Source organism: Cryptococcus depauperatus, chromosome 2 (assembly GCF_001720195.1).
Source record: "Cryptococcus depauperatus CBS 7841 chromosome 2, complete sequence".
Taxonomy (NCBI): Eukaryota; Fungi; Basidiomycota; class Tremellomycetes; order Tremellales; family Cryptococcaceae; genus Cryptococcus; species Cryptococcus depauperatus.
Genome location: NC_089469.1, coordinates 2,042,201 through 2,057,971, shown reverse-complemented (window position 1 = coordinate 2,057,971; position 15,771 = coordinate 2,042,201). Strand labels below are relative to the sequence as shown.

General features: G+C 46.3%; 10 protein-coding genes across 10 annotated transcripts; 7 read left to right on the top strand and 3 right to left on the bottom strand.

The window, feature by feature from the left end:
- Positions 1-149: 149 nt before the first annotated feature.
- Positions 150-908, top strand: L203_102107 (uncharacterized protein; the record flags this gene model as incomplete). Its single annotated transcript, XM_066211535.1, has 2 exons — positions 150-462; positions 514-908. The coding sequence occupies 2 exons, from the start codon at positions 150-152 to the stop codon at positions 906-908; spliced, it is 708 nt and encodes a 235-aa protein (XP_066067632.1).
- An 891-nt stretch (positions 909-1,799) lies between these two features.
- L203_102106 (uncharacterized protein) lies at positions 1,800-3,163 on the top strand (the record flags this gene model as incomplete). Its single annotated transcript, XM_066211534.1, has 6 exons — positions 1,800-1,818; positions 1,868-1,957; positions 2,012-2,304; positions 2,353-2,862; positions 2,914-3,025; positions 3,087-3,163. 6 exons carry the CDS (start codon positions 1,800-1,802, stop codon positions 3,161-3,163), a joined length of 1,101 nt encoding a protein of 366 aa, XP_066067631.1.
- Positions 3,164-3,413: 250 nt separating this feature from the next.
- L203_102105 (uncharacterized protein) lies at positions 3,414-4,782 on the bottom strand (the record flags this gene model as incomplete). The annotated part of the gene is made up of 4 exons (XM_066211533.1): positions 3,414-3,703; positions 3,767-3,943; positions 4,016-4,210; positions 4,260-4,782. The coding sequence occupies 4 exons, from the start codon at positions 4,780-4,782 to the stop codon at positions 3,414-3,416; spliced, it is 1,185 nt and encodes a 394-aa protein (XP_066067630.1).
- Positions 4,783-5,007: 225 nt separating this feature from the next.
- L203_102104 (uncharacterized protein) lies at positions 5,008-6,045 on the top strand (the record flags this gene model as incomplete). The annotated part of the gene is made up of 4 exons (XM_066211532.1): positions 5,008-5,185; positions 5,241-5,527; positions 5,598-5,699; positions 5,749-6,045. The coding sequence occupies 4 exons, from the start codon at positions 5,008-5,010 to the stop codon at positions 6,043-6,045; spliced, it is 864 nt and encodes a 287-aa protein (XP_066067629.1).
- A 175-nt stretch (positions 6,046-6,220) lies between these two features.
- Positions 6,221-7,710, bottom strand: L203_102103 (uncharacterized protein; the record flags this gene model as incomplete). The annotated part of the gene is made up of 3 exons (XM_066211531.1): positions 6,221-6,364; positions 6,414-6,947; positions 6,997-7,710. 3 exons carry the CDS (start codon positions 7,708-7,710, stop codon positions 6,221-6,223), a joined length of 1,392 nt encoding a protein of 463 aa, XP_066067628.1.
- A 329-nt stretch (positions 7,711-8,039) lies between these two features.
- Positions 8,040-8,779, top strand: L203_102102 (uncharacterized protein; the record flags this gene model as incomplete). Its single annotated transcript, XM_066211530.1, has 2 exons — positions 8,040-8,671; positions 8,722-8,779. The coding sequence occupies 2 exons, from the start codon at positions 8,040-8,042 to the stop codon at positions 8,777-8,779; spliced, it is 690 nt and encodes a 229-aa protein (XP_066067627.1).
- Positions 8,780-8,927: 148 nt separating this feature from the next.
- Positions 8,928-11,101, top strand: L203_102101 (uncharacterized protein; the record flags this gene model as incomplete). The annotated part of the gene is made up of 6 exons (XM_066211529.1): positions 8,928-8,938; positions 8,989-9,007; positions 9,055-9,086; positions 9,140-9,746; positions 9,802-10,580; positions 10,636-11,101. 6 exons carry the CDS (start codon positions 8,928-8,930, stop codon positions 11,099-11,101), a joined length of 1,914 nt encoding a protein of 637 aa, XP_066067626.1.
- A 217-nt stretch (positions 11,102-11,318) lies between these two features.
- L203_102100 (uncharacterized protein) lies at positions 11,319-12,168 on the bottom strand (the record flags this gene model as incomplete). Its single annotated transcript, XM_066211528.1, has 4 exons — positions 11,319-11,451; positions 11,500-11,556; positions 11,614-11,885; positions 11,947-12,168. 4 exons carry the CDS (start codon positions 12,166-12,168, stop codon positions 11,319-11,321), a joined length of 684 nt encoding a protein of 227 aa, XP_066067625.1.
- Positions 12,169-12,474: 306 nt separating this feature from the next.
- Positions 12,475-14,246, top strand: L203_102099 (uncharacterized protein; the record flags this gene model as incomplete). Its single annotated transcript, XM_066211527.1, has 7 exons — positions 12,475-12,675; positions 12,725-12,783; positions 12,829-12,987; positions 13,034-13,425; positions 13,472-13,816; positions 13,865-13,971; positions 14,013-14,246. 7 exons carry the CDS (start codon positions 12,475-12,477, stop codon positions 14,244-14,246), a joined length of 1,497 nt encoding a protein of 498 aa, XP_066067624.1.
- Positions 14,247-14,483: 237 nt separating this feature from the next.
- L203_102098 (uncharacterized protein) lies at positions 14,484-15,758 on the top strand (the record flags this gene model as incomplete). Its single annotated transcript, XM_066211526.1, has 4 exons — positions 14,484-14,951; positions 14,998-15,091; positions 15,140-15,382; positions 15,430-15,758. 4 exons carry the CDS (start codon positions 14,484-14,486, stop codon positions 15,756-15,758), a joined length of 1,134 nt encoding a protein of 377 aa, XP_066067623.1.
- Positions 15,759-15,771: the final 13 nt, after the last annotated feature.

Sequence of the window (15,771 nt, the reverse complement as noted above, 5' to 3'; positions counted from 1 at the left end):
GTAGATGCTCTCTTATATCTTGAAACCTGGCGCATCTACATCGATCAAATGAACCTCCACTTTCGCCCCGCACTGACATTGGCTATGACTTTTCTCCAACTTGATAATCTTTTCTCTTTACAATACCTCTATTCCTTTCTATCTTAGTTATGACAACTTTGTCTCCTATCCGTCATACTACTGTTGGGATAGGAACTGCTTTTGAGAGACATGCGCTGTCTTTTCTGACTACCTCCATGTCAATGTCTTTAAGACGAGTTGGAGGTGCAAACGACGGAGGAGTCGATTTGAGGGGATGGTGGTATATCCCTCGCGAAACATATGGCAATGCTGAGCGAGTGAGCTCGCCTGAAGATGACTCGAGGCGGTTACGGGTTATGGTTCAATGTAAAGCAGAAAGAAAAAGCGTTGGACCAAGAGCGATTAGGGAACTGGAAGGAGTCATTGCTCAGCTCAACTATCGTCAGTCTACCGTCCATTTTCAAATCAATTTGAGTGGCTAAATATGAGTAGGCAGAGAACAAGCTCCTACAGAAACTGCGATAGCTATTCTGATCTCTCAATCTGGCTTTACAAGGAACGCCATGCTTCACGCCACACAGTCCAACACGCCTCTGATGCTTTTACATCTGCCCGGTGGTCAACCAGAAGATGCTTCCCAGCCTTCAGCTTCTACCAAAGGCGACCGGAATCTTCCGGCAGCAAACGAGTACCATGATATGACCACCGCTGAAAGCGCATGGTGGAATAGAGCACTATCTCACAAGGTCTTGAATGGGAAAATAGAATTACGCCGAGAGATGTTGGCCGGTAAGGACGGAATGATGACAAGCGTAGGACTATGGATGGATGGCAAGAGAGTCCCAAGATATGTTTCAAACCCCGCCGATATCTCGAAAGATCTCTAGTCAAGCGTTTCATGACGTTCACCGAAACGGTACGACGAACCACGCTGCAGTTGCTCACCACACATCGTCATGAAACACGCCCTCTCTGCTGAGACTCGACAACCAGACTCTCACATCATCCTCAGAACCATAATATGAAACGATTGCGCATCCTTGTACCGTCGACACAAGCTGGCAGGCCTCTTGCATCTTCTCGCTACAGACCTCCTGGCTCTGGGTGCTCTCCATCTCAGATCTGGGTTGCTTCTGCTGTTGCTTCATTTGCGTCATCGATGGCCTGTATTGTTCTACGCTGGACTTGTTGATGACTATGCAATCACCTCGCATTCAAGGTTTGTACTTGTCATCACCGATTGTTGTTGGCAACTGTCCTCTGCAACTGCGTCTCTGCTGGCAGCTTCTTGCTGCCCAGTCCGTCTTTCCCAGCCTCTGCTCGACGCTTGTCCTCGCATTTTTCGTCCACTGGCAAAAGAAAAAGAAGAAAACAACAAAATTCAACATTCTTCTTGAAAATACAAGGTGACAAACTCGACTGCAAGGCAAGCCACGCACGGACCTCGTGGCCAGCAGTCCTTTCTACTGTACGGTGGCCGCCCCTAACAATTGCCGAAAGGGCCGTGCGCGTTCCCAAACATGATCACGGGTGGAGGGCTGAATTTCCCGAAACTAAAAAGAAATTTCTTTTTGTCTTTTGTCTTTTGGGTATTTGCCTTTGGCTCCCCTGACGGAGCGAGTCTCTAACAATAGCAAGCGGGGGAAGGCAACATTGCCGTCAGCACGAGATGCAGGCCTATATATATGCTCGCTCACTTGAGGCAAATGTCTCTCTTTCTCATCCTCTCGAAAACACTCTCAACCTCTCGACTCCCGTCTTACAAAGACATTGTCATCATGAACACTTCTTTTCTTCGTATGGGCTTGAACTCGTTGGGTGAGAGCTTGTGCTGATGGTCGTACAGAATTCGGCGATGGCGAGAATCGTCAGGCAGGGCTTTTCCCAATGATTCCTCTGGGTAATTATTCAGACACGAACAACACCTCTTTCCATGGTATGTCTTTGCTGATGAGCGGTGTTCTCAAGGTGCTGATAGTTGGCTCGTTAGATCCTTTTCCTGGGATTGATTTTTGTTTCCAAAACCAGAGCCAACCGTCTCAACCTGCTCAACTTTTCAAGACAGCCAACTCATCTCCCATTCCGACCTTCAAGGAATTTGCCGACCCTCGTTTGCTTCAATCCAATTCCTGCTCTCCCAATCCCACATTGATGGCGAGAGCTCCCAATAGGTTGCTTCCGAGCAAAGCCGAAGGCGCATGTCTTGGCGTGAGCCCTGGCACAGTCTTTGATTACGATTGTATGGCTAGAAACGCAAATATAACGAGAACGTATACTCCTGAGGTGCGTGTATGTGGAGTGTGTCTTTCCTCAAGCTGAAGTGTCAAACAGTCTATGGATATTCCACTGGTTACACCAGCCCAGATCTCGGATGGTCGTCGTTCGGCTCACCTCACTTCGCCTCTAAACTCGATTGATCCACTCCCACAAGCCTCTCTCCTACAGTCGCCTCGGAGACTGCCAGCCACATCGACACCATTTCAATACGATTTCACAGAACCCAATGCTCCTCAGAACCCTTTGGGTTCTCCAATCGCTCTAGCTGGTGTTCATACGCCTTTTGAGGATGGTGACGGTTATTTTTCCCGGCACTCTACCCCTATCGCCGATTCTGCATCAGAATACGGCGAAATCTCTTCTTCTCTTCGTACTAGGAAAGAGCAATCCATCGCAGGCCCCTCCGGCTCACCAAGCAACGGTAATAACAGAGCTGAATCTACCTTTGACGAAAAGAAGCCCCAAAAGTCCAAACCCAAGCGAATAATGACTGAGAAGCGCTCAGCTCAAAATAAGATTGCTCAAAAAAAGTACCGTGATAAGAAGAAGGCTTTGGCCGAAGATGTAAGTAAAGCGTAGTAGCTTAAGCCACAGATTGCTTACCGTACGAAACAGACTCGAATGTTTGCAGTAAGGCTTTGTAAACTCATTATGGCACAACCAGTTGCTTCTAAGAACCAGGCCCGTTTCAAAGAAGTAGTTCGAAAATTCGTCACAGACGTCGACAGTAAGTTATCTTTCCAGAACTGGTGAATTATTACAAACAACGTGACTGACAACAAAAATAGGTAAAGACCAAGCATATGCTGAAGCTTTCGTCCGCGAAACCCGATTGGGGAAGGTGGAGCATATAAAAGGGCTGTGAAAGCAACAAACAGTTGCATTTTCTCGTATAGAGACGCTTAGAGGGGCGAACATAATCACACCAATCCCCCCATACTTGTAATCTTGTAGATATCGTAACAAGACTTTATGCTCACACGACACATTGATGAACTTGATGCTCATAACGCTGCATATACAACCATGGCTTGGCAAAAGAACAATAATTGTACACCTAAAAAGAAATTTCTCGTTCATAAATGATTCAAGAATGCACGGCAAGCGCCTCGTTCTTACTCTTCAGACACAAGACCTCCAAAGTACACTGTCAGAGCCTTGACTTTACCTCGAACAGTCTCCTCCTCCACTTCAACCCACTCTCTATCTCTCTGTCCATCTGGATCTGAGTATTTCAATTCCCTCGCAAGCTCTCCCACTTCATCCATGTTTGTGTTGCGAGGAAGATAGTATGCGATGTTGGGTGTCAGTCTCGATGAGAGTTGAAAGAGTTCTCGGCCATGGATGGGAAGTATCGCGGAAAGGGGAAAAGTTGATTGAGAGTCACCAAGATAGTCGATTCCTCCTAAAAGTATTCAGTCAGATCGGTCACTTCACTGGTCAATACCAAATGCAAACATGAGCTCACCCCAAGGAGGCGAAAGAAATACCACATCCACCATCTCTTTCGTCCGCCGGTCAGCATACGATCTGGCCCAATCGATATAGTCTCCCAGCACAAATTCTATTCTCTCTGCTACTCCGTAATGTAATGCGTTATGCCTTGCAAGTCTTAATCGAGTTATATCATTATCTATAGCTATGACTAAAGTATTGATCAGTAATGTTTAAACAACATTGATACGCTATGAGATTGGCAATCTCGCGTTTGACTTGCCCCTTTCACACGTCTTTGCAAATGCGATAGCGTTACCCCCCACGCCGCAAAAGGCGTCTACAATAACATCACATCGACACCGTTCTGCAATATGCGCAGCAATAGGCTGAGGAGTCACTGAGAACCAGCCGGTGCGGTCTAGTAATAAAGGTAGCTTGTTGTATTCTGGGAACAGCAACCCTCGTTGACGAAAGTCTGATCAATCTCGTAAGTTTGCCCATATATCATATTTGACCAAACCGACACTTTACCAAGTCAGAAGGTACTTGTTGGATTCGCGTGTATCTTGGTACAAGTCCAGTACAGTCCCAGGGATGACCAAGATGGTTGTTTTTGGGAACCTCCAGTTTGAATCTCTTCTTTCTTGATGTTGTCGTGTTTACTGGTACTGTAGCTGGCAACGAAGACACCTTTTCGCAGCAGTTGTTTTCTTGTTTGATAAACTGGCGGCGAGTAATAATAGCTGGAATCTTAGAGGCTTCGAGTTGGTGAATTGCATTAGGCAATTGAACTGGTATTTCCTGTGACTTGTCTCGGTACATTCCAATGGCCACATCCTCACTCTCTTCTTCGTCTTCGCTCTCTGAGTCTGGCTGCGTCCTTAGCAATGTTTGCCCACTCAACGTTGGATCCATGGGATAATCAACAGCAGGTTCAACGCTGGCGTTCACTGACGAAGGCTCGCATATTCTTTGGCGTAGGGATTGTCGCAGCTCACTCGGCAGCGATGAAAACAATGAGGCTCCTTGTCTGCCTCTTCTTGGCATACTTTACTTGCTAAATGGCTTATCGTCTATTCAAAGACGAAAGATAAAACAAAAAAAAAAGACAAAAGAAAACGATTCAGAATATTGCGAAAACTACCTCATGTCGCCAGGCACCTAATAGATTAGTAAATATCACGTGACTTTCAACTGGAAGATTTAAGTCAATTTCGAAAACTAAAAGTCTTTCTACTTGAACAATACATTCTTTTGTAACTATTGACGACCATGTCCAAAGCGGTTTTCGAGGCCGCCCAGAAATCAAAATCAAAAGATAGAGCAGAGTCCAGCGAGGCTTACAAGCCTAGAAAGGACAAGGTCCTTATGCTGTCTTCAAGAGGTGTTACCCAGCGAATGAGACACCTTATGCGTGATTTGGAGGTTATATTACCACATGTCAAGAAAGGTCAGTCGAGTTGTAATTGGATTGGCGGGACTCATACTCTTGTCTTGGAGAACAGATGCCAAGCTCGATACAAAATCCTCCCTTCACCTCATCAATGAACTCGCTGATTTACATTCATGCACAAACACGCTTTATTTTGAATCTCGTCGGCATGAAGACCTTTATCTCTGGCTTTCCAGGTCACCAAACGGGCCTAGTATCAAGTGTCATGTTCAGAACTTGCACACAATGGATGAACTCAAGATGACTGGAAACTGTTTAAAAGGCAGCAGAGGACTTGTCTGTTTTGATGGAAGCTGGGAAGGGGAGCAGTGGGCATTGACCAAGGAGATTTTCACCCATGTGAGCATTGCTATGGATTAGAGCAGGTCTGGGGATGGAGGAGAAGCGATGACTGATGAAAACGGACTAGATTTTTAGCGTTCCCAAAACTTCTCGAAGACTGAAGCCATTCATTGACCATATTCTACTTTTTTCTCTTTTAGATGGAAAAATCTGGTTCCGAAACTATCAAGTGAGTTGTCTCTTTTATCTATTTTGCAATGCTTACAACTCGCTCATAGATAATTGAGAAAGACCCCCTCATCCCCAAAGGTCCTCCTGAATCCTCTCTTGTCGAGATTGGTCCCCGTTTCGTCTTGACGCCCATCAAAATATTTGAAGGCTCTTTTGGCGGATCCACTTTGTATTCCAACTCTGAGTTTATCACTCCTGCGGCTATGCGAGCAAGCGTCAAGAAGGCTGCTGGTGAAAAGTACAGGATCAGGAAGGACGAGGAAAAGGATCGTCAGGAGAGGAGAAAGAGAGTTAGGGAGGAGGTTGGCGAGGATGAATTGGCCAGGAAAAAGGTGTTTGCCTAAGGTTTTTAAGTCTACATTGTATGTATTTTTCTCTAAAAATCTCTGCTTTGGACATAGTTTTGCCATCTAGATTGTTGCATTGTGCTTCAATACTCACATAGCAATTGATAACGAGAAAGATTGCATACAACAAAAGACCTTGGTGTCTTTATACTAGACAACATATATACAACTTCTATCTCCTTGTCCTTTCGCCACTAGTTCGTGTATGCCGCGACATGGATCGATTGAGTGAGCGTCTTGTCTGTGGTAGCGTTGCCAACTCTTCGAGCCACTGTTGAGCCTTTTCTCTGTCCCTCGCATCAAGATAATATGCGTTCTGGCTAGTGATTAGTGTGGCAGTCATATCAACACGTAGCCCCACTCACATGATCACAGACAACTCTGATATATGTCTTGCCAACACCGCAGAGCTTCATGTTATCTTTGATATCGCCCATTTTCAACACTGCAAAGATAGATAACCGCCCTGTATCGTCACTGTCTCCATCTGCCAAGAGGACCAGTCTATCTGTTAGTAACACACCTAGAAGTGGTGTACCTTCAAGCTCCTCATGTTTGTGTTGGTAGTAAACAGTGTCAAGCGTCTCCGTCCGGTTACCTGGAAAAAGAAGCTCTTCATCATCAATCATGATATGGTCCCTCATAATCACAATGTTTTCGCGGGAGAGGTACCGGACGAGTGTGAGAGGACCTTCCATCACAAGGTCCGCAGTTTCAAATTTAAGAGTTTGATTGTAAAACGGTGCGTTAGGGTCATCAAATGGACGAAGTTGCGTGCGGAGTTCAGTAAGACGCTTTGTCTGAGTTACACGAGTTGATAAAGAAGAGATGAACTTGAAAGCAGTGTCGAGCCCGTCAGGCGACTCTTGAGGTGAAGTCTTGCGCGCAAGATGTTTTAACTGATTAGTGTTAGTGAGGGCTCTTGTGCCACTATACGAAAAAGCCTACAAAAAGCTCGTAATGAGCCAGTCGCCTCAGTGGTAGCTCCAGATACTGCCTTAAATTTCTTAATAAATGTCTTTTATCCGCCCTGCACTTTTGCATGAGCCTCTCAACAGCCAGCTCTTGGGCCGACGTTCCGAGTGGATTCTCCCATCGTGTGGAGACAAGAATGGCGTGGCAAACACTTTTGCCGTAAGCCTCGTACATGTCATTAATATAGCTTGACCGTGCGTTAAAGAGCTCTGCGACTTCAAAGGCAGCCCGGCGAGACCAGAGGCCATTCGTATCGTGACCCATAGCTTCAAGCTGCCTGAGGCTCATCGCGAGAGACGGAAGAATATCAATCGCATGGTATTCAATGATCTTCTCGATCTCTCTGAAAACGGTGTCTCTCTCAATCTTTGGTATCTCCACATGATGTTTTCCATCCTTGTTGGTTGGGATAGGATGTGAGCAGGGCACAATGTAAATAGCTTTCAGTTGCCCGAGCGAGTCCACATAGTCTTTCTCCGCGCTGAGTAGGTCTTTGAGGATGCTTTGCCGCTGATCTGGATCATCGTCATGGACTCGATTGGCTGTATCTCCCTTCGTCAACTGCGACTGGTAAACATGATGCGTTGCGCGCTCCACTGTCAGCCTTTTCTGTGAGCCGTATCGAACCTTTGAGTCAAACGACTGGGCAGTTCTTAGCCCTGCTCGAGGTTTGTCAATCGCCACCATAGTATCTGAAAGAGAAAGAAATTAGCTGACCATAAATGTAAAAGAAAAAGAAAAAGTTTTGGGTGTGGAATTCATTTAAAAGTTGACTCAACCTGTGGTCAACCTCCACCGGTGCCTAAAAGTCAAGAGACAATGCGGAATTTGATTGATCCTCCCACTTATTCTATTCTGCCCGACAAGGAAGTAATCCTCAAAAGATTTTCAACTTGTACAAACACAATTATCATTCCATTTACGCTTCTCATCATCTACGTCTTTTATCCCTGCATTCAGAGCTACATAACGGTACCAAGTTTGTCAGTGTTTGACCGGTTGTCGGAGATAACCCTATGGGCGATAACCACGATCCTCCGACAGGCGACGTCCACCCACTGCCTATACAGCCAGAAGAGCAAGATGGACACGCCACGCCCAAAAATATTTCTACAGCGGAACCATTGTCGGCTGATAGCTATGAGGAGGAAGTGTCTAGCAACGGCCATGCACAAGCCAGTACGAACGCAGATGAAACTGCACTTGCGATGCAAGCTGATTTGGACCCGTCTGTGATGCTCGAGTCATCGCTTTTGGATGATGAGGAAGGGTTCGATCCTGCGACGCTTGCTAACCTGGCGGCGCTCTCACGTTTCCCAGTGGATGATGATGATGCTCTACGAATGGATCAAGACCCGGAACCTGATGAAAGGCCGCTGGAAACAGGCTCACCGACAAGGGAACCCTTGACCAGCGAGCAAGTGCAAGAGTGGATGAACCAGCTGGCAAGAGACAAGGAAGAGAAGCAAAGACAGTCGAGGGAGAGAGAGGAAGAAAGGGATGAAAGAGATCCGAGAGAGGGGAGGAGTTTCAGCCAAGATATTGAGGATGCGGATGAAGACGAGTATGGAGATAATCAAATAGGAGGCTCGCAATTGGAAGATTTGTCGCACAAAAAGAAGAACAAGAAGAGAAACAGAACTGTATTGTGAGTTTGGTTAGTTGTCATATGTTGTGATTTTATTAATTTGATAGTAGGAGCTGTACTGGTGAGTCTCACATTGATAGCAACGGTATTTTCATGGCCCTCGACTAACAATACTTGATTCCTTGTCAATTAGAGTGTCATAGAAGAGTAAGTGTGGCTCAAGTGTTATGCTCATTTGCTGACGGCGAGTCTTAGAAACGTAGGTTAGCCAAAACATCTATATATCCCAGAACTGATATTTATTGATTTGTCTCAAATGCAGAACATGTAAGACTTTGACTCATTTTACTTTTGATTCTTGCTGACTCTCTCTGTAGTGCGATCGTAATGTGCCTTGTAGCCGATGTGTCAAGAGAGGCATTCCTGGTTTGTGTCATATGGAGGCACCTCCCACTGCTCCTCGTAAACGCAAGAGGCAAGTTTTAACCTTTCCTGTAACCTTCCGGCTTTGCTTACACCAACACCCAGAAGAGATGATGAGGAAGATCTCTCACATGAATTAGGTCTGCGTGTCCAATCTCTTGAAGCCCTTCTTCGAAGTAGCGGCTCGCTCATCAATCCAGACCAAGCTCATACAGCAGCACACGATACAGTACGTGACGCCCATAAAGCTGCCAAAGCTGGATCAGCCGACGCCACACACGTCCTTGCCCAACTTTCCCATAGTGTTGAAGGATTAAGTAGAGGAGCTCAGTCCAACTTGTTGTTGGACGTGTTGCAGCAGCTGACACAGGCTAGTATGCGGCCATTAAGCGGGAGCGGAGGACGGACAGATAAGAAAGGATTGGAAGTTTGGAGCACGATCCCAATAGCTGCGCAAGAAACCACTGTGGCTGTCACTGCAGCTTTTGAAGCGGATGAAGTGCTAGCAAAGATGATCATTTCCGATCCTGGCCTTCGGGACGACACTGGCAACTACTTTATACCTCCTACTGTCAAGTACATTGAAAACAAAATACGCGGAGAGAGTCTACTGAATATGGACGTGTTGCCGACAGAAGGGCATGCACCATTCCTAAATGCGGGGTTGAAGTTTGCGTATGGTCCAGAAAGCTACCCATACAAACAAAAAAGAGTGAGTGTAGTGCAATTTCTATGATGCTTGAGAAATGATTTTAATGTCATTATAGATTGCAGCAATACAAGGAGTCTCTCTCACAGGCGGTCTCCGTCTCGCCGCCACCTTTCTTTCTCGTTTTCCACCAACGCCTGAGCCCAAAACAGTTTTCATTCCCTCTCCATCAACCGACGAAGATGTTAGTGCCCTACAAGATGCAGGGCTTGTGATCCGCTCTTTCAGGTTTCTAGATAAAGAAACCGGCGGAGTTGATTGGGAGAGCGTAAAGAACGATCTACGCGATGCTCCTGCAAAGAGTCTCATCTTTTTACACGTAGGAGGTAGCGCACCCAGCGGTGCCGAGCTGACTACCAACCAATGGCGACTCCTCTCTAAACTAATGCAAGAGCGCGAGATCATCCCATTGGTTATTATGGCATACCAAGGCCTCTCTACGGGCGATACAAATCGTGACGCCCAAGCGTTACGGTTCATGGTACACGAAGGTATACCTGTAGTTTGCGTACAAAGTTTTGAAACTTTGATGGGGCTATATGCCGACTCTCCCTCCATCGTCTCCGTCGTCACTCGCAATACCGAAGACAAGGAGCGCGTTGATTCACAACTTCGAGCAGTTGCGCGTGCCATGTGGGTTCATCCTTCGCCTTTTGGGGCAAGGATTGCTCACAGGCTGTTGACGGATGAGAGGGTCTTCCCAAGTTGGTTAAAGGAAATCAAGCTGCTCTCAGACAGACTGAGAAGTGCAAGGATGAAGCTGCACATGTTGCTTACAGAGAAACTACAAACTCCTGGAAACTGGATGCATATCAAAAAGACCGCCGGAATGTATTGGTGAGTCAGCAAGATAGTAGCGGCATTTGAAAAATCGCTAATCCGGTATACTTAGCACTGCGCTGTTGCCTCCTGAACAAGCTGAAGCACTCACAAACAAACACCATATCCATCTTCTCCCTGAAAGTTGCTTCAATCTTGGTTCATTGAATGCTGCAAAAATTGAGCTTTTATCTCGCGCTATTGACAACGTCGTGCGAGAAGGTATACGTGAAGCCGAAGAAGCCAAGGCGCAACGTATTGCAATGGAGTTGGCATTAGCTGCTGCTAGAGAACAGCAGATACGAGAAGACGTCGCACGGGAAGAAGAAAGACAAGCAGCAGCCATGCAGGCTGTTAGGGACGAGGATACCTTACTAATGGAGAGAAGTATTGCGAATGCTTTAGAGAGGCAACAAAGAGAAGAAGAGGAGGAGATGGAGAGGCAGGAAGAGAGAAGGAAGGAAGACGAGCAGCGGAGAAGAGCGAGGGAACGGGAGGAAATCGCACGACAGGCAGAGGCAATATTAGCCACTATATAAACGTTTATATTTGTACAACATCAGGGATATATTTAAAGACGAATAATAATGTGTGCCTTATTTGGGTAATCGCTTGGTAAAGAATACTTTTTGCTCTCACAATCTTGTCACATTAGAGTCAAAAGATACATACACACCAAGCAGATACTCAATCCACAATGGTTGTCTCCAAGAACCGATACTCCTGTGGCCTCTCGCCACTTCAAACGCTCCATACTCAGTATTTGATCGCAGTCTCGAGTGTCTTGATCTCCTCGATACATTCATCCAAAGCAGATTTTAAATCGGCAAGGTCCTCACTTGAAGGTCCCTTACCGTCTTTCCCAACTGGTCTCTTAACAGCAGTAGAGCTGTAATTCGATTAGATTATAGCGATAACTTGGAACCCACAGACTTACCTGATGAGGACGCATGATGTTGCTCGCTTGGTACCGGCAGCCGCACCTAACTCCTCTCTATAAGAATTATCAGCATGATAATCGGCGTTTATGCCTGGTTAAACCATGACCTACTTGCTTGATACCCAGCAATACTCTACTCCCGGAGCCTCCTCTGCCAATACAGGCAAGTGGCTAATTACGTCGATTGGTGTGATGTTGCCAGCAAGCACCAATAATCCCTTTTCACCCTTTCTAAGTGCTTTGACGACTTCTTTGACGCCTCGCTTGAGCTGGCGAGTTTTGGAGGCACGCTTGACAGTTTTGTGTAGCTTTCTTGACAGCTTCTTTCCCGCAAGCGGAGAGGCTATGGGGGAGATAGATTCAATGGGTACGGTAAATTCAGTCTACAAGCGCAGTGAATATGAATCATTGCATGAACCAAGTTTTGTCAGATGGTAAACAAACCTTTTTATCCTCTTGTTCCTCAGCACCCTCGGCAGCTAAACTCTTTCTCTTTTCTTTCTTCTCTTTCTTTTGTTTTTTCAAAGCCTTTTCTCCATCAACCTCAATCGCAACGGCCTCGGCGCTGGCAGTACCCTCCTCAGCAGGTACAGGGACAATCTCAGCCACCTCTGACTTTCTCTTCTTGTCTTTCTTTTCCTTCTTGGGTGTAGAATCGGGCGCCATTTTGTTCAATCTTTAGTTTTTTTGTTGTAAAAGTTTGATATTAGAATACTTGAAATAGATGAAGACGTAGAAATGAAACAACGGAATTAAAGCAAAGAAATTTGAATAACAACTACAGAAAGGTGGAGGTATTGTCACGTGATTTGTAATAGAGAGTTTTGATGAAGTCTTATCAGATCGGGACAGGTTTAGCCAGAAAAGAGTTAGTTTATCCGGAGTGGTTTTTAGATCATCGTCATTCAATTATATTTTGCGTTTTGATTTATTTCTTTTCTTTTTCTTCTTTTATTGTTCGAATCTTTCGCAATGTCCGAGGCCAGTATACAGAATACCATTTCGCCGTATATACAGACTACTATTTCGCCGTATACCCAGACTCCAATTTGTACCCGCCTTTTGCTTTCAGAGGCAGATCTCGATTCACTTATCGCAGAGAGTGTTAAAGCTCACAAGTCCTGGAAAAAGGTTCCATTGGAAAAGAGGATTGAGGTGGCTAGAAAATGGCTTGTAGGTGACTGATGCTGGCCACGATGCCGATACTAAGTACAGCAAATAGGAAGAGTTTGAGAAGATTGCAGATGTTGCACGTGAAGATATCGCCATTCAAATGGGCAGGTACGTCATGATTGATTATCCAGGCATTTGCTGACCTGGTTATAGACCTATTGGTTCTTGCGAAGGTGAGACCAATGGAACTATTTGGCGTGCTCGGCATATTGTCGACATTGCTGCCGACTGTCTTGCCCCTATCCCTCAGTCTAAACCTCCTGTGGAGGGTTTGGAGAAATACATTGTCAAGCAACCTCTTGGCGTTATCTGGTATGTCGTCCAACAGAATGTGTTTTGGATGATTTATATGCCACAGTGTTATCTCTCCGTGGAATTACCCTCACCTCTGTCTTGTCAACACTGTTGTTGCCGCTCTCATCTCTGGCAATGCTGTCATTCTGAAGCCTGCTCCCCAAACCCCTTCTCCAGCTGAGCGATGGGTTTCCACGTGGCAAGCTGCAGGCTTACCGTCAAACGTTCTCCAAGTTGCTCACCTCTCTCAAGAACGCACTCTTAGACAACTTGTACCGGATCCAAGGATTGATTTTGTGTCTTTCACTGGCAGTGTCGCAGGTGGAAAGGCTGTTCAGCAGGCTGCTTCGAACGGGCAAGGGTTCAAAGGTACATGCCTGGAGCTGGGCGGAAACGACCCTGCGTATGTAAGGGAAGACGTCAACATCAAATTTGCTGCTGAGCAGCTTGTCGATGGTGAGTTTTTCACAGTCGAGTGCTTTTTCCAGCTAATAAATGTTAGGTGTCGTGTACAACTCTGGTCAGTCTTGTGCAGCAGTTGAGCGAATCTACGTCCATTCTGCCATCTATGATGAATTTGTCAGAGAGTATATCGAGATTGCCAAGCAGCTCAAACTTGGAGACCCAACCAGACTCACAACTACCCTTGGGCCTGTAGTCAGTGTTGCAAGCGCCGCCAGAATCAGAAAACAAGTCAAGGATGCTGGTATGTCAATGGTATTAGGGCGTGAGCTAAAGTCTATAGTGGCTTTGGGTGCACAAATTGTACTTGATGAATCATTCTTTCCCAAGGCCAAAGAAGGCACAGCTCTAGTAGGACCCATCGTTCTCACCAACGTCAATCACTGCAAGTCAATTTCATGATTCTTGGTTGCTCGCTGACATAAAAAATTAGCAATGGAAATCATGACGGAAGAGACTTTTGGCCCTGTCGTCGGCATACAAAAAGTCGAGGGCGATGAGGAAGCGTTGTCTCTGATGAACGATTCAATCTATGGCCTGGTAAGTGTCTTAAACGCTGCCCTGACTCTGACGTTGCATAGACTGCCTCGGTCTGGACGAACCCTGCTGATCCTCAGTCTATCGCCGTGTTCAACCACTTTGTTGATGAGCTCGAATGCGGTACTGTCTATCTCAACAAGTCTGATGCTCTTGACCCTTCCTTGCCTTGGAGCGGTTGGAAAAACTCTGGACGTGGTGTTTCTCTTTCTGCATTCGTTTACGATCACGTTAACCATACCAAGAGTGTCATGAAACGCATGGCAGTGCCCCAGTGATCGCGAGATGTGTTGTGGTCTATCCTGTACATGCAGCCAAAAGAACCAAGCATGTATATAGGTATCCTGTTTATTTGGGATGCCATAATTTTGCGGGAATTAATGGCCCAATCAGAGACGATTAAAAACTGCCCTTTTCCAGGAATTCCCATCCCAATTCATTTTTTAAATCCCACTTCTTCTTTTTCATTTCCCACCTTTTTGTTTATCCAACCTCCACTTTTTACATTCAACGTAATGGCTGGGATAAATCCTGTCGGTCTCACTTTTAGTATGCGTCCTACTCCGCTGGCAGACCATCCAGCACCTCCTTCTTCAGGTGATACGCAGACGCCGGTTCACTACTCTGGCCTGACCGACAGCCTCGTCTCAGTGGACAGTACGGCTTCCATGACACCATCCTCTCTCACAGCCCGTAGGAGAGGTCGACCGTCGACTCGCGGAGACCCTAGCCAGACTCCTCCTCCTGAAATCGGATGGTGGGAGGATCGCGCACCGAGCTGGCATAAGGATGCAATGCCAGGCGGAAAGAGCTCGATGGATTTGCTGATTGAATGGTCAGAAGAGATGAAGAACCAAGGACATTATTATTGGATGGGCGTGAGGGATGGAGGCAACTTGCACCAAGGAGCTTCCAGGTTTAGAGACTACCTGTATGCTCAGAGAGGGCCCATAAGGAGATCGACAAAGGCAATCAGGAATAAGGTGTGTTGGGAGAGACATGACGGACGAATTGTTGAGACGGGTATAGGTTGAGAATATCAAGCAAAAGTTTTTCGAAGCACAAGACTGGCTCAAGGATCCCAACGGTGACCATGTGGCCATGACCATTCCTGAGGTTGAGAGTAAATGGTGCTGTTGTCTGCCTAGACGTTGCTAATGTCGTTTGGTAGAGAGGTTAAACAAGTTTTGTCGCAATTATCGGTTTTGGGAGACTATATTTGTTGAGAATGTAGGCAATTCTCTCCAACATCAATCACAGGACGTTCAGTCTGTCCAAGGCTCCTCGGTCGACCAGACTCTCCATGCCGTTTCCCAACAACAGGCTCAACAGGTCAACGGTCAGGTCACTCCGGGTCCCTTTATCCGAGGTATTCCTGTACCCGATTCTGCCTCAGAACCCGATGCTCAACGGAGTGAGTTTGCTTGCGTGTTTGGCGGGATTGTTCTCACGGACTTTTAGACGTTCGACGCCGTCTCAACGATGGCACTTATTCCTCTTTTGAACACCAAGCAGCTCTAGGACGTATTCCCCCTCTTGCGTATTTAGAGCGCACTCGTGAAGAGCGTGAACGTGAAAAGCATGAAATGAACAAGATGCACGAGGTTCTGACCAGAGAACAACTTGATTTGGAGAGGAGAAAAGAGGAGAGGGAGCAGAAAAAGTTGGAGTGGGAGCAGAACAAACACTTGGTGGATGTGGCGCTCAGAATCAAGGAGTTGGATAACTGCCATTACGACATGGCGATGGCGAAAGCAAAGGCTCTGACTGCACAAGCTCAAGCAGGGTAGACGACTGGGTCAT